General features: G+C 36.6%; 2 protein-coding genes across 3 annotated transcripts; one reads left to right on the top strand and one right to left on the bottom strand.

The window, feature by feature from the left end:
* The first annotated feature begins 240 nt into the window (after positions 1 to 240).
* On the top strand, positions 241 to 7,940 carry zbtb22b (zinc finger and BTB domain containing 22b). The gene is made up of 4 exons (XM_067411942.1): positions 241 to 359; positions 1,218 to 1,444; positions 3,016 to 3,891; positions 6,028 to 7,940. Exons 2-4 carry the CDS (start codon positions 1,220 to 1,222, stop codon positions 6,958 to 6,960), a joined length of 2,034 nt encoding a protein of 677 aa, XP_067268043.1. The 5' UTR covers positions 241 to 359; positions 1,218 to 1,219; the 3' UTR covers positions 6,961 to 7,940.
* A 2,638-nt stretch (positions 7,941 to 10,578) lies between these two features.
* On the bottom strand, positions 10,579 to 23,967 carry daxx (death-domain associated protein). Of its 2 annotated transcripts, none has more exons than XM_067411467.1 (12): positions 23,807 to 23,967; positions 23,047 to 23,115; positions 22,563 to 22,802; positions 21,976 to 22,344; positions 20,764 to 20,895; positions 19,569 to 19,685; positions 17,699 to 17,930; positions 17,330 to 17,523; positions 15,493 to 15,679; positions 14,890 to 15,394; positions 14,121 to 14,250; positions 10,579 to 11,350 (listed from the first exon to the last, which is right to left on the bottom strand). In XM_067411467.1, exons 2-12 carry the CDS (start codon positions 23,059 to 23,061, stop codon positions 11,291 to 11,293), a joined length of 2,181 nt encoding a protein of 726 aa, XP_067267568.1. In that variant the 5' UTR covers positions 23,062 to 23,115; positions 23,807 to 23,967; the 3' UTR covers positions 10,579 to 11,290. The 2 variants fall into 2 exon arrangements, with proteins under 2 accessions (XP_067267568.1, XP_067267569.1); XM_067411468.1 differs by having other exon boundaries at positions 10,580 to 11,350; positions 22,563 to 22,856.
* Between the last annotated feature and the right edge of the window lie 1,187 nt (positions 23,968 to 25,154).

Raw genomic sequence — 25,154 nt, 5'->3', positions numbered from 1 at the left:
ACATGAGACAAATTCAAGGTAAAATGTTTATAAAAATATTATAGCTAATGTGACATGTCATAAACTGCAATAAAGGCATATATTGTTAAAATTTTGTTGTATATGGTTAGAAATTACATAGTTTCTGGCGCTCTGAAACAGCACTTGTTGCCATGACAATAGAGAATGATATCCAGTGTTTGGTTCCTTTTTTAGTCGGCCGAGTCTAGAGCAGCTGTCTGGGATTTCTTAAAGGTAAAACCAGACTCCAAACCAGATGTCAGTCCACCATTACGCTCGGCATTCCCGAACGGTGGGAAACATCGATTTATCATAATGAAAATCCCCCTTTTGAGTGCCTGACGGAGATATTTAAATCGGTAAGATATTTTGATCGATAAAAATAGACTGATATGTGAGACGATCCGCTTCCGTGTTTCTTAAGGCCATTCGGATTCGTTTCGCAGCGGCTGGCTAACGTAAATAAGACCAGTCCGCGATCCCCCTGATTCCGGACGCGAGCAGTTTTAAACGGATGTGCGAATTTATACGTGGCGAATTTAATTTTAATACACGCTGACAGCGAGCGTGCAAAAGCGCAGAGTGTTTGTTCATCAAACACCAATGCAACTTTCATAGATGGCAAAATATCCACGTCATCCGAGACATTATAACCGGATCTGAGGAAACTATATTAATCAAATAGGCTTCTTGACACGCCAATAAAGTGAATAAACAAAGTGTTTTTGTATTGCCTGGTCAGTGCCCCTTGTTCTTTGGACCTAAATTATCATTTGCTGGGTCCAAAGAGAATTAAAGCATATTTGATTAAAATTAATGCTGTATTTTGTCTGTGGAAAATCAAAACCTCAATTTTTCGGCAGCTATTATTTTATATAGGCTATACTTATGATCTTGTTTTAATAATTATATCCTATATAGTCATATAAATTATGTATAACATATTAATTATTAGATATACAGATATTTTTCCATGTCAGTGACTGGAAGACATTAATTTTTAATGTGAATTTCAATTTTATGCAAACGAACTCTCTAAAAATGTGAGTCCAGAATCTTTAAGGTAATCAATTGATCATGTAATTTGGTTGTCACTCTGGTTTACAACTAAACTGTGTGTGAATGTAAATATTCTGCACATATTCTGCTTCTTTGTGACTTTGCATTGAAATAAATGATTATGCGATGGCTATTTTGTGATAATCATCCTTTTGCAGGAATGCAGTCGGCCACAGTGGACCAAGGCTATGGTGACTCCGTGGGTTCGGCCACTGGTTCAGTGGTGCAGGTGTGCTTCCCCAGCGTACAGACATCAGTGCTGGACAGCCTGAATCGGCAGCGTGAAGAAGGTCATCTCTGCGACCTCTCCATCCATGTTCAGGGCCAGGTGTTCAAGGCCCACCGATGTGTGCTGGCTGCATCGTCACCTTACTTCCATGACCAGGTATGTCTTTACCTAAATGCTGTAAAAGAGTCATGTCCTGTTAGTTGACATTTTTGAAGTTAAGTTAAATTCTAAATGACACCGCCCCCATGATTACTGTTGCTAGGTCTTACAAGATTTCTTATTCAACTACTGAAACAACAGAAAAGGGCTTTTCACACTTGAAATAGTTAACCCTGGGTCATTCTAAACCATGGGAATCCTGGGTTATCTTGCTTCACGTTTCACACTTTCACATAATTTACCCGGGGTTAACAATTAATCCTGGGTATTAATAAGCTGACGTTTCACATTGTACATTCCCAAACCCTGGGTTAACATTCTTATTTGCGGTGTCAGCGTCATTGATTGGATAAGCGCAGCACACAACCTGTTTACCAAGCTCTAGCATTGTGCATCCTGTATTGCCAACTGTACTATCGAGTTTATACTGAATGGACATTTCAGACTATAAAGGTAAGAATGAAACACTCTTCTTCACTCAAATTCTTGCATTTTCTATAATTTGAACTTTCAAATGCTGAATTTACTGTTTATATTCAATTCACAGTGTTTCTGTGACTGCCTAAAGCATGTGTTATCCGTTGCTAAGCATCTGATCTAGTCGTAACATTTTAACACCGCATCGTTTCACACTGTATAAGTTTTGCACCACAATGCGGGGTTGACACTCCTGCTGCTCCAGAGCAGGGTTTTATAACCCAGGGTTAAAAGCGGTGTTTAGAACGACAATAACCTGGGGTTAAGTGCAATGTGAAAAGCCCTAAAGAAGCAGCTAGATTGAATTATATGGACTCCTTATAGCATTGGATTAATAAAGTGTCTCATTTGAGTACATAGACATAGAGAGTACATTTGTCCTAGTGTTTTTTGGAAAGACGGCTAAATTTACCTTTTTTTGAGAATCACCCTTCAATCTGATAGTTTCCTTTAATGGATATAACAAATGATGACAAAATAAACAAGTTAAACAAGATAAATAATGTATGCTTAATTTCATAAGTATGTGATTAATTGTGATTCGACAAAAGGGTGTGTGATTAATTGCGATAAAAAATGTTAACTATTGATATATACACACACACACATGCATAAAAAAGTTTAAAACAATTAAATGTGTATTTTAACATTCTCATTTTGTCTCAAAAGAAAATGAAAAGAGTCAATGAAAAATTGCATGTATTTATAATAAAAATACAATGTAAAATGTGTATTTTTTATAAATATTTAATATATAATATATTAATATAATTTATTAAATATAAAAGGTGCCAGAAAGTAGTACATTAAATTCATTGTGTCTCTATTACAAGTGTGTCATCAACAACATTTTACCATATTTTTTGGATTATTTCAAAAATGCATTCAAAACTATTCAACCATTGCACTAATTCTTCAACAGACATTAAACAAGAGCAAAAACTTGCCAGACAATATGATTACAGCAGCAGTTTCCAAGGCGGGATTGCCTTTAATGTTTTTTAAGGCACAAAATAACCAATTTCACAATATCAGATTAATCTCTGCAGTCTTTATTAGTCTTACAAAGTTCTTAATTTCTTGCTTGCAAGGTGCTGCTGAAGAACATGTCCACTGTCTCCATCCCGGCCGTCATGGACCCCCTGGCCTTTGAGAGTGTCCTCAGTTGTGCGTACACTGGCCAGCTGCGAATGCTCCGCGAAGACATTGTTAACTACCTCACCGTTGGCAGTGTGCTTCAAATGTGGCACATTGTGGACAAATGCACTGAGCTTCTCAGAGAGGGCAGGGGAGGTTCCAGTGGAGCTCAGGGATCTGGAGACAAGGAGAACACAGGACACAGCGGCGGCAGCAACAAGGTCACCCAAGCGGATGGAGGAGACGCACCTTCTACTCCTCAACCTCCCAGTCGACCTTCTTTCAGCGAGAGCCAGTCCCCGAGCAGCACCAATTACTTCAGTCCTAGAGACGCAAACTTTGGCGGGGCCATGGTGACAACCGGAGCAGTAGGAGAGGGTGCCGTACACTCCACCCCGACCTATTGCATGCCCTCAGGTGGAGAGGAAGGTTTCATGATTGAAGAAGATGAAGACGACGACGATGAGCTCTTGTTTCCCAGGAAAAGTGATCGGGGAGGCAAGCACAAGGGCTCGACCTCCGTCTCCGATCAAGAGGTTGGGGTGAGTGACAGCTTTGGAGTTTCATCGTATCAAGACGGAGATTCCTCACCGAACCAGAAGCGGCCGTCGTACAGTCAGCCGAGCATTATGCCCAGAAAACAGTGGGTGGTGGTGAAGACGGAGCACTCGAGAGACGACGACCTGATTGTAGTGTCAGGAGGAGAGGAAGGAGGTGACGATGAGGAGGAAAGAGAGATGGAGATGGTCAGAGAGAGGGACAGGACATTTAACATATCAAACGTTAGGACCCTCTCTGGACTCAGAGAAAATGCTGAAATGGAGGCACAGGTGAGTCAGTAGTTTTCCTAAAATTGCACATGCAACAATAGGGCTGAACAATATATTTGATACATTCTGTATGAATTTACCTTCAATGTAAAATTCAGAATATTGCTACATTCTCCAATAATTTTGCATTAGGTTCCATATAGTTAGCTTTCATTTATTTTAATTGAGTTTAAAGTAACTTCAACAGGTGAGAGCATTAAAGGATTAGTCCACTTTCATATAAATTTTCCTGATAATTTACTCACCCCCATGTCATCCAAGATGTCCATGTCCTTCTTTCTTCAGTCGAAAAGAAATTAAGGTTTTTGATGAAAACATTCCAGGATTATTCTCCTTATAATGGACTTCAAATGCCTCCAGACGGTTGAAGAAGTTCAAAATTACAATTTCAGTGCAGCTTCAAAGGGCTTTAAATGATACCAAATGAGGAATAAGGGTCTTATCTAGCGAAATGATTGGTCATTTTCTAAAAAAATACAAATGTATAGACCTTATTTTCCAGAGAAACATGCGCACTGCCATCTTTAGAATAGTCTTTGAACTTCCGTTTTCGCGGTAGCCCTGTATATTTCTATGGCATCACTGTTGAAGAATAATTAGCTGGTGAAGTGGATTTACCTGTTGTAGAGTTAACAAAAGTTATCATGAGCATTGTAATGTTTAAAGCGGGTGTCTTAACAAATGTCAGTAGAACGGGAAGATTTTAAAATGAGCAGTTCATTCATAAATACATAAGATCGCTGTGGAAATACAAGCCGGAAGTCAAAAGACAACGAGCGCAGCGCTGAAAAGGGGCGGGGCTACATAAGGTCTATATGCTTTATAAACACAAATGATCACCTTGCAAGTGCTTCGCCATTCCGCCTTCCATATTTTTTTTAAGAAAATGACCAATCGTTTCTCTAGATAAGACCCTTATTCCTTGTCTGGTATCGTTTAAAGCCCTTTGAAGCTGCACTGAAACTAATTTTGACCTTCAACCGTTTGGAGTCCACTATAAAGAGAATAATCCTGGAATGCTTTCATCAAAAACCTTAATTTCTTTTCGACTGGAGAAATAAGGACATGGACATCTTGGATGACATGGGAGTGAGTAAATTATCAGGAAATTTTTATTTGAAAGTGGACTAATCTTTTAAGATGGCAGGAGGTGCTATACTAAATAGCATAACCCGTACTAAATTGCTACATCTAAGCAACACAGGTGTGCAGAAAAATGAAGTGAAAGTGACATGTGAAAGCCAAGTATGGTAACCCATTAGAATTTATCCTCTGCATTTAACCCATCAAGTAAGTGCACAAACATTAAGAGCAGTGGGCAGCCATTTTTTGCTGTGGTGCCTGGGGAGCGTTTGGGGGTTAGGTGCCTTGCTCAAGGCCACCGCAGTCATTTCCTGCTGGTATTGAGAATCAAACCCGCAACCTTTGGGTTAGTTTGACTCTCTAACCATTAGAGCCGAGCAGCCAAGACTGCCTGAAATATATGTCAATGTTTGGTTTAGTCCAAATTATGATTTTTCTGACCCTCATTTAAATACCAAAACATATACAATATTGTCAAAAATTTGAAAGATTGAGATTGAATTTTTTTGGTGACATATTACCCAACTACATGCAACAAGACCAATACACTCATATAGTGATCCCAAAAAGTATTTGGAGAATTTCACGAGTTCACACACACATATAATCAAATAGAGTAAAGGTTACGCGTATTTGCATATATTTGAGTTTTTTTACTCTATTTGAAAGGATCTTTTTGTATCTTGGAATAGAAAAGTGCGCAAGATCCTATTCTTTTTGAAGATTTGAGATTGTAGTATACCCATAGATATAATTAGATTAGAATAGGAGATGCAAAAATAGTGGACAGCTTTTTAGGTAGATTAGGTCAGGGGTCTTCAACCCTGCTCCTGGGGACTCAGTGTCCTGCCGAGTAACTCCAACCCTAATCATAGACACCTGAACCAGCTAATCAAGCTCTTCAGGATTGCTTGAAAATCACAGGCAGGTGTGCTGAAGCAGGTTGGGAATAAATTTTGCAGGACAGTGGGTCCCCAGGAACAGGGTTGAAGACCTCTGGATTAGTTCAACAACTTAACTTTCTCCATTACTCAAATGTCTATTTTCCTGTAGGTTGACTATTGCCAGTCCTCGGAAGACTACCTCAAGTTTGAGAGGGGTTTGATTGACCAGACATCCTCTCAACACCCTCCTGAGAATCCCGGTCAATGCCCCAACAGGGCCGTATCCGCCCTGCTCGGCTCGGTTCAGTCAACGGCAGCCAGAGCTCAGCTCTTCCCTCTGGATATGCAAGGAAACCAGATTCTTCTGTACAATCAAGCCGCCCTGGAGTCAACATCTCCAATAGGGCTTGCAGGAGGTGTGTCCGGGGTGTCTCTAAAAGGGAGCCTCGAACATGGAGCGGTCCACTTACCCAGCCAAGGTGCACTGGGTAGCGGCATGGAGGGATTAGACGGTGGCATGGCTGGCAATTCAGGCAAGGTCTTCATGTGTCATTGCGGGAAGACATTCACACACAAGAGCATGCGGGACCGCCACATCAACATGCACCTGGACTTGCGGCCCTTCCACTGCCCCGTCTGCGCCAAGAAGTTCAAGATGAAGCATCACCTCACAGAGCACATGAAGACCCACACCGGTCTGAAACCCTACGACTGCCACGGCTGCGGGAAGAAGTTCATGTGGCGTGACAGCTTCATGAGGCATCGCTCGCATTGCGAGAGACGCAGCAAGGGTGACGGAAGAGCGGGATCTGAAAGATCGGTCATCTCTCCGCCACATCATCTGAAGCTCTCATCGGCCAGCGAGTCTAATCAAGGTAGCGTTGGCACCAGGAGCGGGATTCCCGTTTTGTCTCCGCAACATTCCATTAGCAGCAATGGCGTCTCGTGTCTCAGCATGGGAGCACCAGGGTCTCTTCTAGGAATCAGTTCTCAAAGTGGGCCGCACAGCCTTGGATCTGGCTTTCTTGGCATTGGTGGTAATCGTAGTGGGGGTGTAGAGGAAGTCTGTGAGGGTAACGTTGACGAAAGCAGCGTCACATAGGCTGTTTCCTCCCAAGACCACCGTCTCGCAAAACCTGAACATTTGTCTTTGGTTTCAAAGGGACCACGTGCACAATTGTCTGATTCTTTACCTCATGTCGGTGAGTGCGCCATACAAGATGTCCCATGTGTGCAACGACCAAGTGCCCATTGCTAGCTCACATATGTATGTACTTAAAGACCAGGCTGCTATGGTGACTGTCAAAACCGTACTCCGGCCAGGAATATGGGTCAGTCGCCATCACGTCCAAGCTGCCTCACTAGCACAGAACATTTGTTCATGGTTGCTCTGAAGTGCCATTCTGTTATGTTGTACGATATTATGTTGTACAGAGTTGTACATTACTGTAACTCATTTGGTCCGTCTTGATGTGAAGTTATATTGTACTCACTCAACTATATACAGTATATTCACTTTCAAAGGTTGGTAACACTTTATTTTACAGTGTCATTGTTACATATGTTACATGTAGTTACTATAGTAATAACTATAAATTATGCATAATTACATGCAACTAACCCTAAACCAAATCAAACCCTAATCCTAACCCTATAGTAAGTACATGTAGTTACTTAAAGGTGCTAAAGAGGATGTTTTGTTTTATACATTTTTGCAATATTACTTCAAACTGTCTTTACTAACTGATAAATTTATTAGGTGAAAGGAATAATATTAATAAACATCATCTGTGCACGAGGTGGGGCCTTAAAAACATCAGCCAATCGTTTACGCGATCATCACGTAAACGATTGGCCCTCTGGCTTGTCAATCACTGCCGTGACGTTCCTTGTGAGAGACGAGCTGCGCGCTCCAGTAACTTTCCACACTCCACAGGCGCCGCATGCAATGTTTTTGTCAGGAGACAGGAGTAACAACTGCAGATTATGAGTTACCTGCGGTGAGTCCGACATAATGAATCCACTAACACGACACAGCGAATGCCGGTGGTAAACACTCGTGTTCCAATACTCGTGCACGAGTTTTGGGAGGCGTTCCCTCGAAAGGAGGGGGGGGGGGGGGGTTGTTCTTACTCATGCGCTCATTTCAAAAACTCAGTAACAGTCTTTGGTTTCTCAGTCGACGAAAAATCCTCTTTAGCACCTTTAATATTACTCGGTACTTAAAGGGTTAGTTCACCCAAAAATGACATTTCTGTCATTAATTACTCATGTCGTTCCAAAGAGGTTTCTGACCCCCCTATAGACAGAAATGTCATAACCACTTTCCAGGACCAGAAAGGTAGTAAAGACTTAAGTAAGTCACATGGACTATTTTAATGATGTCTTTACTACCTTTATGGGCCTTGAAAATGGTTATGACATTGCTGTCTATAAAGGGGTAAGAAATCTCCCGGATTTCATCAAAAATATCTTAATTTGTGTTCCGAAGATGAATGAAGGTCTTACAGGTTTGGAGCGACATGAGGGTGAGTAATTAATGACAGAAATTTCATTTTTGGGTGAACTAACCCTTTAAATGTATAATTACAGTGTAACAAAGACACCTTAAAATAAAGTGTAACCCAAAGGTTTAATGTTTTGATTTCTAAAATAAGAGATAAGAATATAGCTTCCTCTGCACTTTGATATCTTACGGCCTCTTCACACCAAGGATAACTATAACTATAAAGGCCTGCTCTCACACCAAAGATGATAACTATAACAATAACTATTACTATGAAGTTTTAATGATTGCTCTAAGAGAATAGCGAAGTTCACACCACAGTTATAATGATAACACTATGAGAAATAATATAATTGGAATCACTTTCCGAATACATTTTTACAGCTGATTAAAAAAAAACATTGACAGCCAATTGGAATCCAACCAGTTTTAAAGAGCGTTAGCTCCGAATTTAGCCCAAACCCAGAGTAGGATAGGATAGTGAGTCGTCGGGTTGGTGGGGCAGAAAACTGTCGAGGAACATAGGCGAGTTGGCTGTATCTATATATATATATATATCTCCTCTTGTGCTGATTGGATAGGTAATTTGAACTTGTTCTTCCCGAACTTAATTAATAAAACACTAAAATGGCAGATTATAAAACTGCACCACACTTATAATAAACAGAACACTATATCGTTATTATTATATTTAGTGTTTTTGGTGTGAACAGCCCTTAAAGCTTTAATAATCATTCTAATTCTATCGTCAACACCACAACTACAGTAGTCAACATTTGAAGTGGATCAAAACCTTCTTAGGTCAACTTAGTTCTTAGGACAACTTTGGTGAACCTTTTTTGATCCACTTCAGTTGCTGACTACTGTATAACAACAGCACAGAGCAACAATACCTCTGGAATCACTTTTCGAACAATTTTTTTTAAAACGCCGACAGCCAATCAAAATCCACCTGACTTTGAAGAGTTGCGCATTTGAAGCAGATGACATAACTGCAGTGTGTGCTTACAATAAATAGATTAATGTGTGTTGGTGTGGATGCTAATATAGTTATGGTTCTTGGTGTAATTGGGCCTTTACAGCTTGTAGGGCAGGGATGTGCAGGGCTTTTTAGGTAGTTGGATCGCTAAATGAATCAACTCACAGGGCAGTTTGGCTTTACTGTATGTCCTTTTACCCATAAATCCATGAGAAACATTGTCATCCCCATATTCAGATTATTGGTCAACACGACATAAGCACCTAGCATCCAACTACTGAACTCCTGCGGTATTTTTGATGTAGCCTATAGTGTGCCAGTAGTGATAGTTTACATGTTTGCCTTCCATGAAGGCTGAGACCTGATTTGCATTGCAACAGATGAAAAGCTTGAATGAAGTATGCAAATGATGTGACAAATAAACATGAATGTCTGCAACTGCCAAGACCGTTTAAGACCTATGAAAGTGATTCAATGGATCCTGATTGGAATCCATTTAGACTGGATACGCAAATGCAGTGATCAGTAGTTGCCTTGTACCACAGATGAATATTTTGACCACGAAAACCATATACCTCAAATGTGTGTGTAACTATTCAATATATTACAATTAAAAAAACCCGGATCTGGAGATTGTGAGCTAGAAGGAATCACATATCTGTTGCTTATCCACACATTCGTATTACTTTATATCAAACCTGTGTGCATTTCAGATTAGTCCAAGTGAGAACAATGACGTAGAGAACAAATGAATTATAATTTTAAAATAACCAGTAGGTAAAAGCATGATTCAGTGCTCACCTGATGAGTAATCTGGTTAGACATATGTATTTTGTACTGAGAAATTAAAAATATTTGTTCCGTCTACATTTGTTGTGGTGAATCTGAACTAAATATGCTGTGGACGGTAGCAAACTACAGTTCCCTGATGTGGACAGAGTACGTTAATGGTTTCACAAGATTCAAGATTTTAAATTAAAGAAATAAAGTACCTTGTGCACAAATTATGGCTCATTCGTTTCTTATTACTTTTCTTATACATTTCTTATTACTGTTGGTGATTTCAAATTGAAGTGTCAGTTTTACCTTGTCTTTTCTCATGCCAGTTAAATCCTCAATTAGTTAAGCAGCGTAATTAAAATCCATATTTAATATGACAATATTGATCAATTTAATAAATCAATCATCAGCAGTTTACAGAAATCATTTCAATACCAAACGTCAAGTGTAGAAAGACACTTAACTCTTGTGCTTTGTCACCTGAGGCCAGTTAAAGGGATAGTTCACCCAAAAAGAAAATTTCTCTCAATATTTACTCAAGTCATTATTGTTATTTTTCTGTATTCAACAGAAGAAGAAAGGAAAAAAAACATAAGGGTAAGTTATTAATGTCTGAATTTTTATTTTTTGGGTAAACTATTCATTTAAGACATAATCTGAAAACAAACATTTCCAATTCTTGTGAGTTGCAGCATCAAGTATATGTGGAAAATTATTTCCATGGCTGCTTAAAAAATCCACAGTGCACTGTACAAAGTAATAAACATGTAAGTCAAACACTACACAAAATGAGAGCATTTATTGACTCAAGGAGGGAAAGCTCACTTCCCCATATGACTCTTGGCACAAATGAGGATTGCATCCCAACCCTCAAACTAAAATCATAAATACAATACAAGATAAATCCTCGTAGTAAGAATATTTAGAGGCAAGAACAATTTACAATGTACCAAAATACCCCTAAAAAGCCTGAATGAACAACGGCACGCTATTTTCCCTCATATAAAAAGTAAACAGTGGCATTGCGGATAAGTGGCTGTGGTTCAAATGCTGATTGAACCAGTCCAACGTAAAATAAACATTTTTTGTTCTATGTTCACATTAGCAGGCACTATTGGAACAGGAAGCTGTCTGAGGTGTCAGCTCAGTACCCTGTGACGGCAGAGCTCACTCTGAATCTGAGAGAACGATCACTTCCTCTGGGTCGCACTGAGTCGCCACGTTCACCTGTCAACACATGAACCACTGGAGTTAGTTTTTTGTTTAATGGGCTTGTAATGCTGTATATAATGCTGTGTTTCTGCAAACTAAAAGTATTTTAAAAAATGAATGAAATGAAATAAACAACTTTCAGGTATATTTTAAGCAAATATTTCAGTTAGTTGCCTAGGTGACAATTTTTTGTTTGGTTTAAAGGCACATTATGCAAGTTCCCACAAGATATCACTTATTCAAAACAGTAACAAAGGCATAGCTTGAAGATGCCATGAATGAGTGTGGAATCATGGGTAATCCAAGTAATAGTAGTAGTAGTAATCCAATAGGACTCAGGCAGAAATCATGTTCAAGGATGAGCTAATGTATTCAAGTTTTATTGACTGTTTTATTACTAGCTATCTTTCCATCCACCTATTTTTATCTGCATTTTGGAATATTGCATAAAAACACCAAAATACACATCAATTCTAAAAATGTGCATTAAAAAATGTACGCAGTTAACTGCGCTTACATTTTTTATATGATTCAAAAATGTGCATAAACTATGATGGAAACACATTTACAGAATAAATTCCTTGATGCACATGAAAAAAAAGGCGTGACGGCGGGACGGCATAACTGGACTATCCAGTGGTCCAGTTTTAGTCGTTCTGAAATGCCTGAGCAAAACCTGTCCTTTCATTCCTTTATGCACTTTCTGAGCAATGTTGCTTGGGTAATTTCTCATTGAGAATGAAATTCGACAAATTTCGATCTAATTTATCCAGATTAACACTGCCAGGCAACATTGCTCAAAAAGTCGCCCCATGTATAACCTTGAGGCATGGTACAAAAATGGTACTCGGGTTAAATCAAGAAAACGAGATTCAAAACAATACGACTATAGAGACAATAACACTGTTTAGCTATAGAACAATGACTTGTTTTTACTGTCGATAAAAGCCTTTGGTATTTCCATGGCTTTTACGGAAATAGGACCGGAAATCGACGATAACGTGGATACGACTTCATTGACAGGCAACGCAATGACACGGGCCGTCACACTGGTTATCATTGCTTATTTCTCTGGATTTAGACATTGTTGGAAACATTTGGGATAATGTAAGTACACAATTCAATAGGGCTGGGTATTGACACAATTTTCACGATTCGATTCAATTACTATTCACATGCTTTCCATTCAATTATGATTCAATTCAATTCGATATTGATTATTTTGGATGTAGTATGGATGTAGTGAAAGTACATGGCAAATTTTCTAGAGGAACAAAATCTCTCAACTAATGCTGTAAACTACACATGTAAGTCAGCTGGTATTACTATAATAATATTGAAGGTTAAATTAACTTATTTATATACAAACACTTAAATTACACTCAATTATGTTTTTATTATAAATAAAGTTTAGAATTACTTAATCATATTTCCACTTTTTTTAAATATAAACATTTAAATCGTGGCTGTCATAACTGATTTATTCAAACATGCATTAAATATTGAATAACATTAAAAAAAATTATAATGTAATACAGTGCATAGCTATATTTATCAGCATGTTGCTTTCTAGAGTACACTTTTCCAGCTGACTAATGAGTTTATGGTCACTGAATATGTTTTTCTGAGATAAACGTGACGTTACGTGACATTGTTTACAAGCTGTTTTATTGACGTCTTTCTGCGGTTGAAACACTGATTGAGCTGTTACACGAGACATGATATGGATTTCGGTATGTTGTACTGTATATTTTAACATACCTTCAGATGTTTAGTCATGTTTATTTCTCGCTGTAACTGGTATTAAAGCGTAGGAGAGGATGTTCACATGCTTCTCTTTAACTGAGGCGCTAAAGCGATCTGTCACGTCACATTAAACAGCGCCAAAATAGTATTTATTTTTTTAATCTCATAATAAGATTTTGAAATCTAAGACTTTGCTTCATATCAAAAATAACAAAGCACAAAGATTATTGCAATTTATTGGATGGGAGGCGCTACATATTCTGTTCATTCATCAACTGAAAACAGGCTAGACTAATTGATTCTTGGGATTTAAGAATCGATATTGGTTCGTAAAAATGAGAATCGATTAAAATACAGAAATCGATATTTTTACCCAGCCCTACAATTGAACATATATATAAAACTGTGCTAGTAGTTTTTGGATATTTTAATGGAAAAATCTTACATATTGTGCCTTTAACTTTAAATACTAAAATTATTCAAATATAAAATGGCATTTAAAAAACTAATAAAACTAACAAAAACATAAATTACTACTAAAACCTAAACAAAAATTAAAATGAAAAATATAAAAACTAATTTAACATTGATAAATGGTATAATACTATATTAATCATACTAAAATGACACTGCAGTGACTTCTCAAATGTCTGAGAAAGTTGCAATACAATAGACCTTTAATTCTTGACAGGAATAAAAACGAGGCTGAGACAGAATTAGTGTGTTCAATGCATTATACTGCAGTTTAACAACAAACTGAATGTTCAGCTGACAAAATGACTTTCTGAAAAGACTTTCACTAGCTAAAAACTCCATAAGACCATTTTAAAAGTTGAGTTATGAAAATTAAGTGTTTTTTTTATACAGTGTATGCCATTGTAAAGACTGTAAGTCTATCCCACACAGCTTCGCTTTCATCTGCGTTAAATTCAGCCGTTTTGATGCTGGAATAGTGTAATAACATGAAAATGCAATTCAGCAGATTCAAATGGATTCACTGAAGTTTTTCAATGCAAGCTAAAACCAAACACACAGTCACCTTATTTCTCTTCGGCGGTGGTGTGGCTCTCAAGTTCCTGACCATGTTCTTTGTTGGAGTCCTTGTCCTCTTCTTGGTTGAGTCATCCTGCTCAGAGCAGCAGATCACACCCATATCCAGAGGAATATCACTGAGGAAAACATGAGAAAAACAGCACTGCATAAAAAACTAACAGTTCACAGAAAACTGCCATGTTGTTGCAAACCTTTATGGCTTTCTTTCTTCCGAGAAACTAAAAAGGAGAAAAATCTTGACATCCATATGTCCGCACCTGTGGCTCTTCTTGCCATGTTCTCGAGAGACAATGCCCAAATCATGAACAAATCATTCTTTTAGAATAAGTTCTTTTCAGTCAAATCAGATGATCAGCAAAACTAGTCTGAATGATGTGGTTCTGAAGTTCAACTCAGTCAGTTTCTCACAGAAAACTATCGAATGGTTTCAACTTCTTGTATGGACTTTAATGACATTTGTGCTTTTGATTGATTTTAATTGTATGAAAAAAAGGCCAACACAGTCTTTTATTTTTTTTAATGGTGCAAAAAATATGTTCATCATTTCCAGGCCTAAACATCAAAATTTTGTTTAAGCTTAATAATTAAAAAGTTAGTAGCTTAAATAGTGATTTAAATTGGCCATTTTATGCCCTTTTTCCAAGTTTTGAATTTGTTTTTGGAGTCTACTAAAATGATTGACTGTTCAAAAATGCATCATTATAAGTTATTAAACAAATTCTCATGGAAAGTTTCTTTCTTTCCTTCAGTTTTACCTGTCCTGTGTGCAATTCCCATTGTAGGAGGCAGTTTGTTTTTCAGTCGTGGTGCGTTTCCTTTTCCTGTATTTGCCCGTCTCGTCGATTAGTAAAGGGCTTGTTTGAGGTATTGGACTGCAGTTGGCTGATCTCATGTGGGTTGGTGACGAGGCCTGATTGGTGGAGATAGTCTCAGTGCAGATACTGGTGCTTTTAGAAACAGGTTTAATGTGATTAGTGGAAATAGTTTCTGCCTTGACGGTAGGCAGAAAGTCCATTGTCTCTGACTGACTGATGTCCTCCGTGGACAGGGGGCTTTGTTTAGCAGGTCTGCCGTTTGTGTGCGTTTCCACAGATCCTGCCTCATGTGTGCTGCTGACTGGAGACTGCTGGTCCTCGTCGCCCGGATCTTCTTCTGTATCCGGTATGGATGATTTGATTGACAGAGGAGAGTTCTCATTGATTGGCTGTTCATTGTCACTGTTGTTCAACTGCTCCTCTTCGATGTCCTCTTCGTCATCCTCTGAAACACGTCAGAGAAGGAGAAATTGGTTATCTCACCATGAAGTGGACACATTAAATACAATAGATGAAGGAGATGAAGATTTGTTCACTTCATACCTGGACCAACTTGTTCTTGACTGGCTTGGATCTCCTCTTCAATATCAGGATCAGAGGAATCGTCCGTTTCTTCATCTTCCTCCTCCTCTTCTTCCTCTTTTTCTTCCGGTTCCTCTTTTTCTTCCTGTTCCTCTTTTTCTTCCTGTCCCTCTTTTTCTTTGCTGTCAGCCTGCTGTCCATTAAGTGCCTGCAAATATGAAAGAAGAAAAATATTCACTTGCAAGCGCTCAGTTGCTCATGGCCCATGCAAAACCTCTACTCATTTACGGCTCATGCTTACTGAAAAACAAACTCTGTTTTTCAACAAAACAAAAATTCTGTTTTCAACTGCCCTACTGTGCTGTAACATGGTGTTGTATAGCTGTGCTGGGCAACGCTGGTAAAATGACGCTACCCTCTGGTTCACTGATCCACTCCAAGCTATGATCTCTAATAATAATCTGCTTTGTAGGACTTTACATTATTTGGATAAGTGGTCAAAAAATAAGTCTGTTCGATATGATTCTGTTGAATAGAACTGAATAAAGAATAATATATTGATATTTAATATGAATATATTTTCTGTCCAATTTTAGTGTGTTACTTTTAATAACATTGTGGTTATTTTATGTTACTGGCTTGCTTTTTTTAAATTCAGCATCATTTAAATTGATGAATTTCATTAAAAAGATACAATTATACAAAACAGCTAATTTAAAATAATAAATAAATATTTTTTAAAAAGCACTTTTGGTTTTGCTTTTCAGCCAAGTGCATCCAGAATTTTCGGTTTCAGTTTTGGCTCAGAATTTTCATTTCAGTGTATCCCTAATTTATATCTTTAAAAAAGTCATTATATATATATATATAATATATATATATATATATATATATATATATATATATATATATAATATATATATATATATATATATATATATATATATATATAAAAATCAACAACAGCCATATCTGCATCAATAAACAAATTAATTAATATTAAACAATTATTTTAAATATTTACAATTTTTATTACATTTATTAAAGAAATAGAATATTGTAACTTTCAAAATTATATTTTATATTGTTCACAAAATAAAAAAATATTGATGTTTTTACTAATACTGTTATATTGGTAAGTATAAATACAAATAATTAAATATTTAGTAAAAACCCATGGTAAACAATGTATTTGTATTGTTGTTGTTTTTAAAAACATTAAAAAACAACAACAACAATCAATGCCTGTATTTTACTTTTTGCTTTAAACATTTTCATTTCATTTCATTTCACAAGTTTGGTTAAAAAAAAAAAAAGAAAAAAGAAAAAGAAAAGCTGCTTCTGATGAAATAAATAAGTTGGAGCAAAAAAGGTAAATAGATTAATATTAATTGTAATAATAAAAAATATTAATAGTGAAATATTACTAACAATTCATTAAATTATATATATATATATATATATATATTTAATTATTATTTAATTTAATAATTAAAATAGAAGTGAATTAATTTTAAATTAATCTTTTTCATTTTTAGAAAGTTATTTAATATCTTATTTATAAAATTAAACAATATCTTTGCATGAAGAATTTCATTTTATTATTAATGTCTATATTTTTAAATATTTAAAATCATATGATTTAAATAATTACAATGCATTTCATTACATTTAAGTATAAATTGAGTTTGATTTTATAACTGAAGTCTTGTGGTGTTTCTAATTTTACTGAAGAAAAACCAAACACATGAATCTGATGCAAACCGATGAAACTTGATCCCTAAAGTGAAAACAGTAATACTCTAGTTCTCTGTATATTTTAGAATAAAACAAACAATAAGAATGTATTTTCTTTTACCTCTTTTTTCTGTCTCTCTCGCTCTTGTTTTTTCCTCATTTCCTCAACCTCCATGTCTTCCTGTTTAACGGCGTATTTGTTGATCACCTCCTCTAGGCTGCTGATGGCCATGTCTCTATTAGAGCGTAGTTTGCGATGCAGTGTTGGGTCCGTGAGTGCAGGATCTAATGCTGTAAAAACACAGGCAGAGTCACCTGATCTCGCATTATTAACTTACAATCATTAAATATTACTGGGGTCCATCCATTATTACATCAATCCAGAAATTACATAAAACACTGATGAGTTTGAAGCATCATACAATCAGACTGACACAATATGACTTCCTTATCTTCTCTAGCTAAACTGGATAGTAATTAAATTAATTACTAGGTTTGTATGAATCCGTAAGGTGGGAGCCAAAGTTGTAGACCATGTCAAGGTGTCTTCTTTCCTGTAGTTTGTTGCCCGTCTCTCGGAAGGCTTCTTGAGCGATCTGTGTTATCTGTTTGCGGGCGAGCAGAAGACCGTAGCGTTCATTGGCGCGCTGCACCACCTTCAGGATATCTGTGTAGTCTGGAGGATTGTGAAAAGCTTCTTCACTGTTAATGTAGCGCTCAATCTACAAACCAAAGAGAAAAAAGACAGAAATACAAATAAAACATATGAAAAATATACATAAATATTCATTCTTTTGTGAATATTTGCCCTCTGGAATTCATTCCATGAACAATTTTGTGTCTTTCATCTAGCCATATAAAACCATACTTCGAGATTTAAAAAAAAATCTACATCTGAATAAATTTAGGAAAATTTTACAATAAAAATATACATTTATAAATGTAATGTACTAATTACATTTTAATAAACACATTTTTGTCACTTTCTTTGGCATTTTTGCCTCAAGCCCATAAATTTAAGATCCATTTCTGATCAATGAAAAACCCACACTCTGTTTAATATCACTGTTTCATGTTAAGTGTTTTAGAACGTCCCGCTGTTTTTAGTAGTTATCCATATACAGCAGGTGCTGTATATGACTGACAAGCACCCAAAACTTGCATTTTGTTCACATGTTTTTGAAATTCTTCTTTTGAGATGGAAAATTGACAGGTCTGTAACTGTAATTCAGTTCTATGCATGTTTTGCCCTCCAGGTCTCCGTGGCAGTCATGTGACAGAAAGCTATGAATACTGGCTTGAATCCCATCACATGTTCACAAACAGTATTCAAGGCGCTACAGTAAGTTTTTTTTAAACAGGACATTTTGAGACCTGTAAGTAAATACGCTGTCAGTTTTTGGGATTGACAACTGTGAGCGTAGCCTTAGTGCTTAATCCTATTCTAAGGATTCTAAGTGATCCGTCCCATGTACTATACTCCAGTTACAAACTATTATCCTCTGTGAGAAGGTACAGGAATCCACGATGCAAACTGAACCGATTTAAAAATCTGTTTGTACCGGTGTCTATCAAGTTGCTAAATCTGAAGCAGTGACTTATTTTCATGTGCTAGTGTATTGGATGTATATTTATTGTATGCATTGTGTGTATATATTTTTTAGGTGTACCAGGTGATGTTGGAATGTTTTGAGTCTACTCCAAATTTCCCTACTGGGGACAATAAAGTATATATTTCATTGACAACAGCATTCTACAGCAGTGTGTACAGAACTAGAGTTGTCAAAAGTACCGACTTCGGTACCAAGTCGGTACTGAAATTTTAAAAATGTGACGCTTTGAGCGCTGTTGAGCGGATTCGTAAACACCTCTGGTTGGCCATACGCTTATCAGATATGTCTGTAATTGGCTACAATGATCAATGCACAGGAGTGTTTGAAAACACATGGAAGTGTTTGAGTTTAAAAGCAGGCATTTATCAGCAGACTGGTCTGGTGTGTATCTGTAAGTGCTCGGTGAAGAGCGTCGTTGATCATTGAAGCCAATCACAGACATATATGATGAGCGTGTGAACACAATGGCCAATCAGGTGTTTACGAATCAGCTCAAAAGTGCTCAAAGCGTCACATTTTTTAAAATTTCAGTACCAAATTGGTACTTTTGACAACTCTATACAGAACCGAACTGAATAACTACTGTTAATGATGTAGTTTAATGTGCACCAGAAATGTTTCTCTCTTCTGTATGTGTGGTGTAAAAATAAAAATAAATTCACAGGTTTCAGGAGTGAGTCATGTTCCGTATACAAACGGAACAGTAATTTAGGGGACTCCCTTCAAATTCACAAGCAAATGAAGAACCTTTTTGTTGATCTCTGGGTAGCGTGTTCCACTGTAGGCAATCTTCTGTTCAATCACTCGACCCGTTAGTGTGTTGCAGCCTTTCAGCTCACAGAGTTTTTCATAGATCTTCATCATCTGAGACCACAAAAAGAGCATTAAAGATAAAGATCAGGGGCCGGATTCACAAAACATTTTATCTTACCATTAAGAGTTCTCCTAAATAGCAGTAAAAGTTCTTAGCTAAGAGTTTTCTCTTAAAACCTTTTCACAAAGCTGCTGAGACCAACTTTTACTAAGGAATATACTGAAGTCTTAAGCTAAGAGTAAGGGCGGGGTTGACCTCGTTGCTATGGAGTTTACACACAGTGATTGGCTGATGGGGGAGGAGTCAGTGATTTAATCATAGAAATATTGTAGAATGAGGTGTCATGTTTCCAAATAAAATAAAACCTTTAAAATACAAATGTTGCCCTATTCAAATAAATATTTTTTTATAAAAATGTTGCCATAGTCAAAATAAAATGTTGCCATATTGTTGCCATAAAGGGTTTTAAAATTTTTTTTTTTTTTTTTTTGGGCGTCTCATCATAGATTCAAATCTATAAATCAAAATGTATTGCATTTATGAAGAAAAGGTTCAGCACCCAAGGCTCTATTGCTATTGCCTCAATGGTGTTCAGTGTCTTTAGGTGGATTAGGACTGTTTGTGATTTGGTCTTAGGGACTTAGGAGTCCTCTTGAATACTCCTAATATTTCACAGATTTAGGAGCTAGTTAAAGTGCTAAAATGCTTTGTGAAATACTCTTAGAGCAAAAATTTAGGACTCCCTAAATTAGGACTGACACGCCCATTATTTTTAAGAGTTTCTCCTAAATTGGCAAGTTAGGAGCTACTTTTAGCCTTAAGATGTTTTGTGAATACGGCCCCTGAACAAGACCATATAAAACCCAATAAAATCTCATTATTTCAATGTACTTTGACTGCATTAAAACATATCATGAGGAATCAAATTGTCCTTGATGTTTTGATATAACAGTTTGATTTACTATGAAAACAAACATCATTTTTACAACTCAAAACTTTCTGTCCAGTCCAATAAGACCATTTATTGAAAAACAATCTACAACAACAACTCATTCTGAACTTCAACAAAGGATTTATGAGCTAAATCAGCGAGACGAAGAATTATAAAACAAGAACAAACAGACTCACCTTGCGTTTGAGCTTGTGCTCCTGAATATAACTGGAGTCTTCCTTCTCCAGATCTTCCACACTCAACTCCCTCTCCTGAAGCCGTCGGATCTCCTCGTTATACACCTTCAACAGGTTTTCCAGGTAAGCCAACTAAAAAAAAACATGAGACACACAAATTACAATGTACATTTTGAATATATTCTCAGACAAAATCCCTCAACTAATTTCAATGTTCATAAGAATAGAAAACAACAGTGGGGTTTCCAGAAGTAAACCCCATTAATTTTTGTATTATTTGCTATTTTTAGCAATAACAAACTTTTCAATAGACATTTTTAAGTAGAGAAATACGATACTGTATCCTACTTATGTATTTGCATATACTGGAATATTTTTTTTTTTTATATGGTACTGTCAATTTTGATTTCGTTACATGCTTCATTATATGAATAGTACATTCCCTCATAAAATAAAGAACATCTTGAACATTTGTTCTTTACACTTTTCAAATACTTTATTTGCTTCAAATCTCAGTTTGAAAGATTGGTTTGAATTTCCATTTTCCTACTTCGAAAAGTGTGTCAAAAGACACAAATTCAGACTTCGTTATTCATACAATAAAACACATTTATAGTCAGAGGTTGTTGATTTCAAATAGGAATATCACACATGTCACTTTAACTGGAAAACATCATGAAAACTCTTTACAGAAGTTTTTTTAATGGAGAAAATTAAAATTCCCTATGGAGAAAATTAATGGAAAAATAATTCCAGAACCAAGGCATGCTAAAAAAACAACAACAGTGACAGTATAAAATCCAAGACCACCTTCACAGCATTTAAAACAAAGACTATAGAATAGCACAAGACGTGTCACTCGTGTTGTTTTGAATTCAGCGGCCGTTAGAAGCACCGGTTTCTATAGAAACAGTCAGACGAGCGCCTCTAAAGAGACACGCATTTAGGTCTGCGCATGCGCATTAGCTTGATCCAGCCTGAAAAATGCATTTGTTTGTCATGATTCGAGCGTTTAGAAACTAAATTTATGAGACAGTTGTTGTTAGATTTCATTGGTGATTTCAAATATAAAATTTAATCGTAAGGAGCTGCATGATGCCCAGGATGCCCGAGAGGCGTTTCAAAGATGGCCGCCGAGTGAAATGACTTGTCTTAAAGGGACTTTGATTTAAAATGAGTGTATCTGTGAGTTATGGTGGATTGCTACAGTACCTGTCTCCTTGAAGCCCTTTTCGTTTTCTTTGATTCCTCCTCATTTTCTTGCTTTTCCTCTTCTCCTTTAACCTGTTCCTCCTCCTTTACATCTGTCCCATTGCTCTTCTCCTCAGGTTTTGCCTGAGAAGGGAGAGACTGTATGGAGCTCCGTTTCCGAGCCGTGTGCTGTTTAAGAACGGTGCAGAGTTCATTAATGTAGACAAAGGTTTTTCCTGTGTTGGCCTGGGCCCGCGTGAGGCAGCGACCCAGAGTGTTTCTGAACTCCACCGATGACAGGAAGGTCGGCAGGGCCTTAGAGTATCTGGTCTGCAGGTAGGTCACGACCTCCGGGTGATCTTGTGAGTGTTTTGAGCAATGTTCCACAAACTGGACCATCGGATGAAGGGATGGCATTTGGATGGATTCGAAGTGCGATAAGAAAGGAGGAAAAATACAAAGTAATTTTAATAGGATAACAGGATGAAACCACTCAGAATGTTATGTACAATTTAAAGTGTACATGTAGTTAGTACATTATACACAAAATGCTAATTTTCTGCATGAAATATGTAATAACTCTTGGTAAATATTCATAACAAACGTACCTCTGCAAATAGTTTTTCATTCTCCACTTGGAGGACATGAACATCCTTCTTTGCAGAGGCAAATGGAGACTGTGTGATGTGTGTTGGACGTGGTAGCTGATTCTTCAGAGACGTTTTTGACTGGCAGGTTGTAGCATATGAACAGGATGCAGATGTGGAAGCTTCTTCATCGTCATCATCAAGGATCACAATGCTGTCCATCACTGCTCCGGCCATCCGGAAGGGAGGAGAAAGAATTTGCTGAGGAGTAACGAATGTGGAGGTGTCAGGCCTGCATTTCAACTACACCAAAACCTGGAAACACACCAGTTACGTTTTAGGATTTCACTATATGTGCAAGTGTCTCAGTAAACAGACCAGTTATATGTACTCTTGGTGATTTAGTCTCTATGTAACTTTACCATACATATTGAAAAATCACTTTCGGATATCTCAAAATCTATTTCAGTGTATTTTATATTTCTGTTTAGCTTTTTGTACATACTTGAGCACTGAGCATTGAACTGGCCAAGAGCGTCAAAGTCCAAACTGAGATCCCAAACCCTGTATGCACCTGCAGAACAACATATTCATCAGTCAGTGCAATATTTCTGTATGTGCGAGACAATTAAATGTAATATTATGGTAAAATAATTTCAATATTCTCAAAGACATGGTTATAATTCGTTACAATTGTTCTGGATGGATAGGATGTATTTATGCAAAACATGATTTCTATTCAACTGACACAGTCAATCAGCTTGATTTACTTTACATACATTTCATAATAACCTTACATACAAAATCATATTAAAAACTAAAATTATTAGTCACCACTGTAATAAAAAAGAAACGAAACTACATACGATAATGATAAGGGTAGTAACTATGGTATTTTGGCGGTAACCATGTCTACAATGATACAATTTTGTGATGGATTTAAAGGGTTTAATTCCTTAGTAACCATATTAACTGTTTGACTGAGCCAATGAGATCTGGACAGTGTAATAATTTAATATTATGTGGACATAAATATATTAATTTAGGTTATATTGCCTGCTGATTTAGAAGACTATAGCTCTGTAATTCGGCCATGCAGTGCAGCTCACTTCCGTTTATTTGTTAAAAGCCTTAAAACATCGATCATAAAGAGTAACTTCACAACATGTCAAGTTCCTCACACTCTTTAGAAACGCGTCATAAAAATCCCTTTCATAAAACAAGTTATTGATCGATCAATAAAAGGACAATTACAAACAACTTACGCGCTCTGATCCTGAAACTCAGCGGTGGACGTATGTACAGCTCAACATGAAGCGCGCTGATTCGCTGACGGCCAGTAATCTGAACGCTCATTGGCTGACCGCGTCGTGTTTCTTCTGCGATTTGTTTTCAACGCTGTTCATTTCAGATGCTTATCAGCGCCGCTCAGGGAGCAGGAGATCCTAACAGAAACTGAATGTATACTTCTTCAATTCACAGTAATATGGTGTGACGTCAAACAAAATTGTATTGACCAGATGTTTAGTCAGATGTGCATCTTGTGTTTTGTTTCTCCAAAATGAAAACTGATACTGATCAGGTGCACAATAGCTGTGAAGGATGCAGCCTCTGAATTGGGTTATACAGTATGTTAATCTGTTTGTATCACACTGAGTTTATTTCACAAATGAAACTAAATGTTTATCTGCAGCCTGATATCATTTTAATGACCCATGAGTCAAAGGCAAGAAAACAGGCAGGTAAGATCCATATTATTTTTCAAACACCAGCCTTTTTGAACCATGTAAAGTTGATATCTCACTTTAGTGAGCAGATAATGGTGTCATAAATTCTGCCCAATGATTATGGATTAAAATCCTCTTGCACAAAGGAAAAATCAAACTCAGTCTTCATACTCATATAACTTCACGATTAAAGAAAAATATAAACAACAGCTTTCCGTCTTGCTTTTTATTTAACATTTTTCTATTTCCCCAACCATTTATCATATTTGTTATTTCTTTTATTTATTTTAGCAAATTTATTGTTATAAATATTTATTTATTCATGCACAAATATCTAAATTTATTTATTTATTATATATTTTTACATTTATTTTTGCAAAATATGTTCTTTATGACATACCTAATGTCTAATGACTTTATTTTGTTTTTTTACTTTTATCAATCCAATCTAAGAAAACCTCATAATGATTGATGATGTTCCACTTGTCCTAAAAATCTATTGGCTGGAATTTACAACCTTGACATGGGAAAATATTTCACACTCAATCCTGAAGAAGATGATTTCAAAGTCCAAACATGCAGACTGTAGCTCTTCTGCTCCTCAGAGTTCATCTCGTTTGTCCAGGTGACTACATGTGAGTACTATAAGTAAGTAAACTGTATGATTTGATATTTTAAGACTATTCACTAAAACCATGTATAGTAGCTGCAGAGTCCACTCAGTCTTTCTTCTACAGTGGAAAGAATGTAAGTTCTTTTTGCTTTGGATCTCATTACTTTCATAGTATGGACAAAACATTTTTAAAATATTTATAATAATTCTAGATGTATTTGTATAAATTAAAAATGTATTTTTATAAAATCTAAATATATTTGAAGATTTGTA

Source organism: Chanodichthys erythropterus, chromosome 15 (assembly GCF_024489055.1).
Source record: "Chanodichthys erythropterus isolate Z2021 chromosome 15, ASM2448905v1, whole genome shotgun sequence".
Taxonomy (NCBI): domain Eukaryota; kingdom Metazoa; phylum Chordata; class Actinopteri; order Cypriniformes; family Xenocyprididae; genus Chanodichthys; species Chanodichthys erythropterus.
The sequence above is the reverse complement of the archived record's forward strand: the minus strand, read 5'-3'. Positions and strand labels throughout refer to the sequence as shown.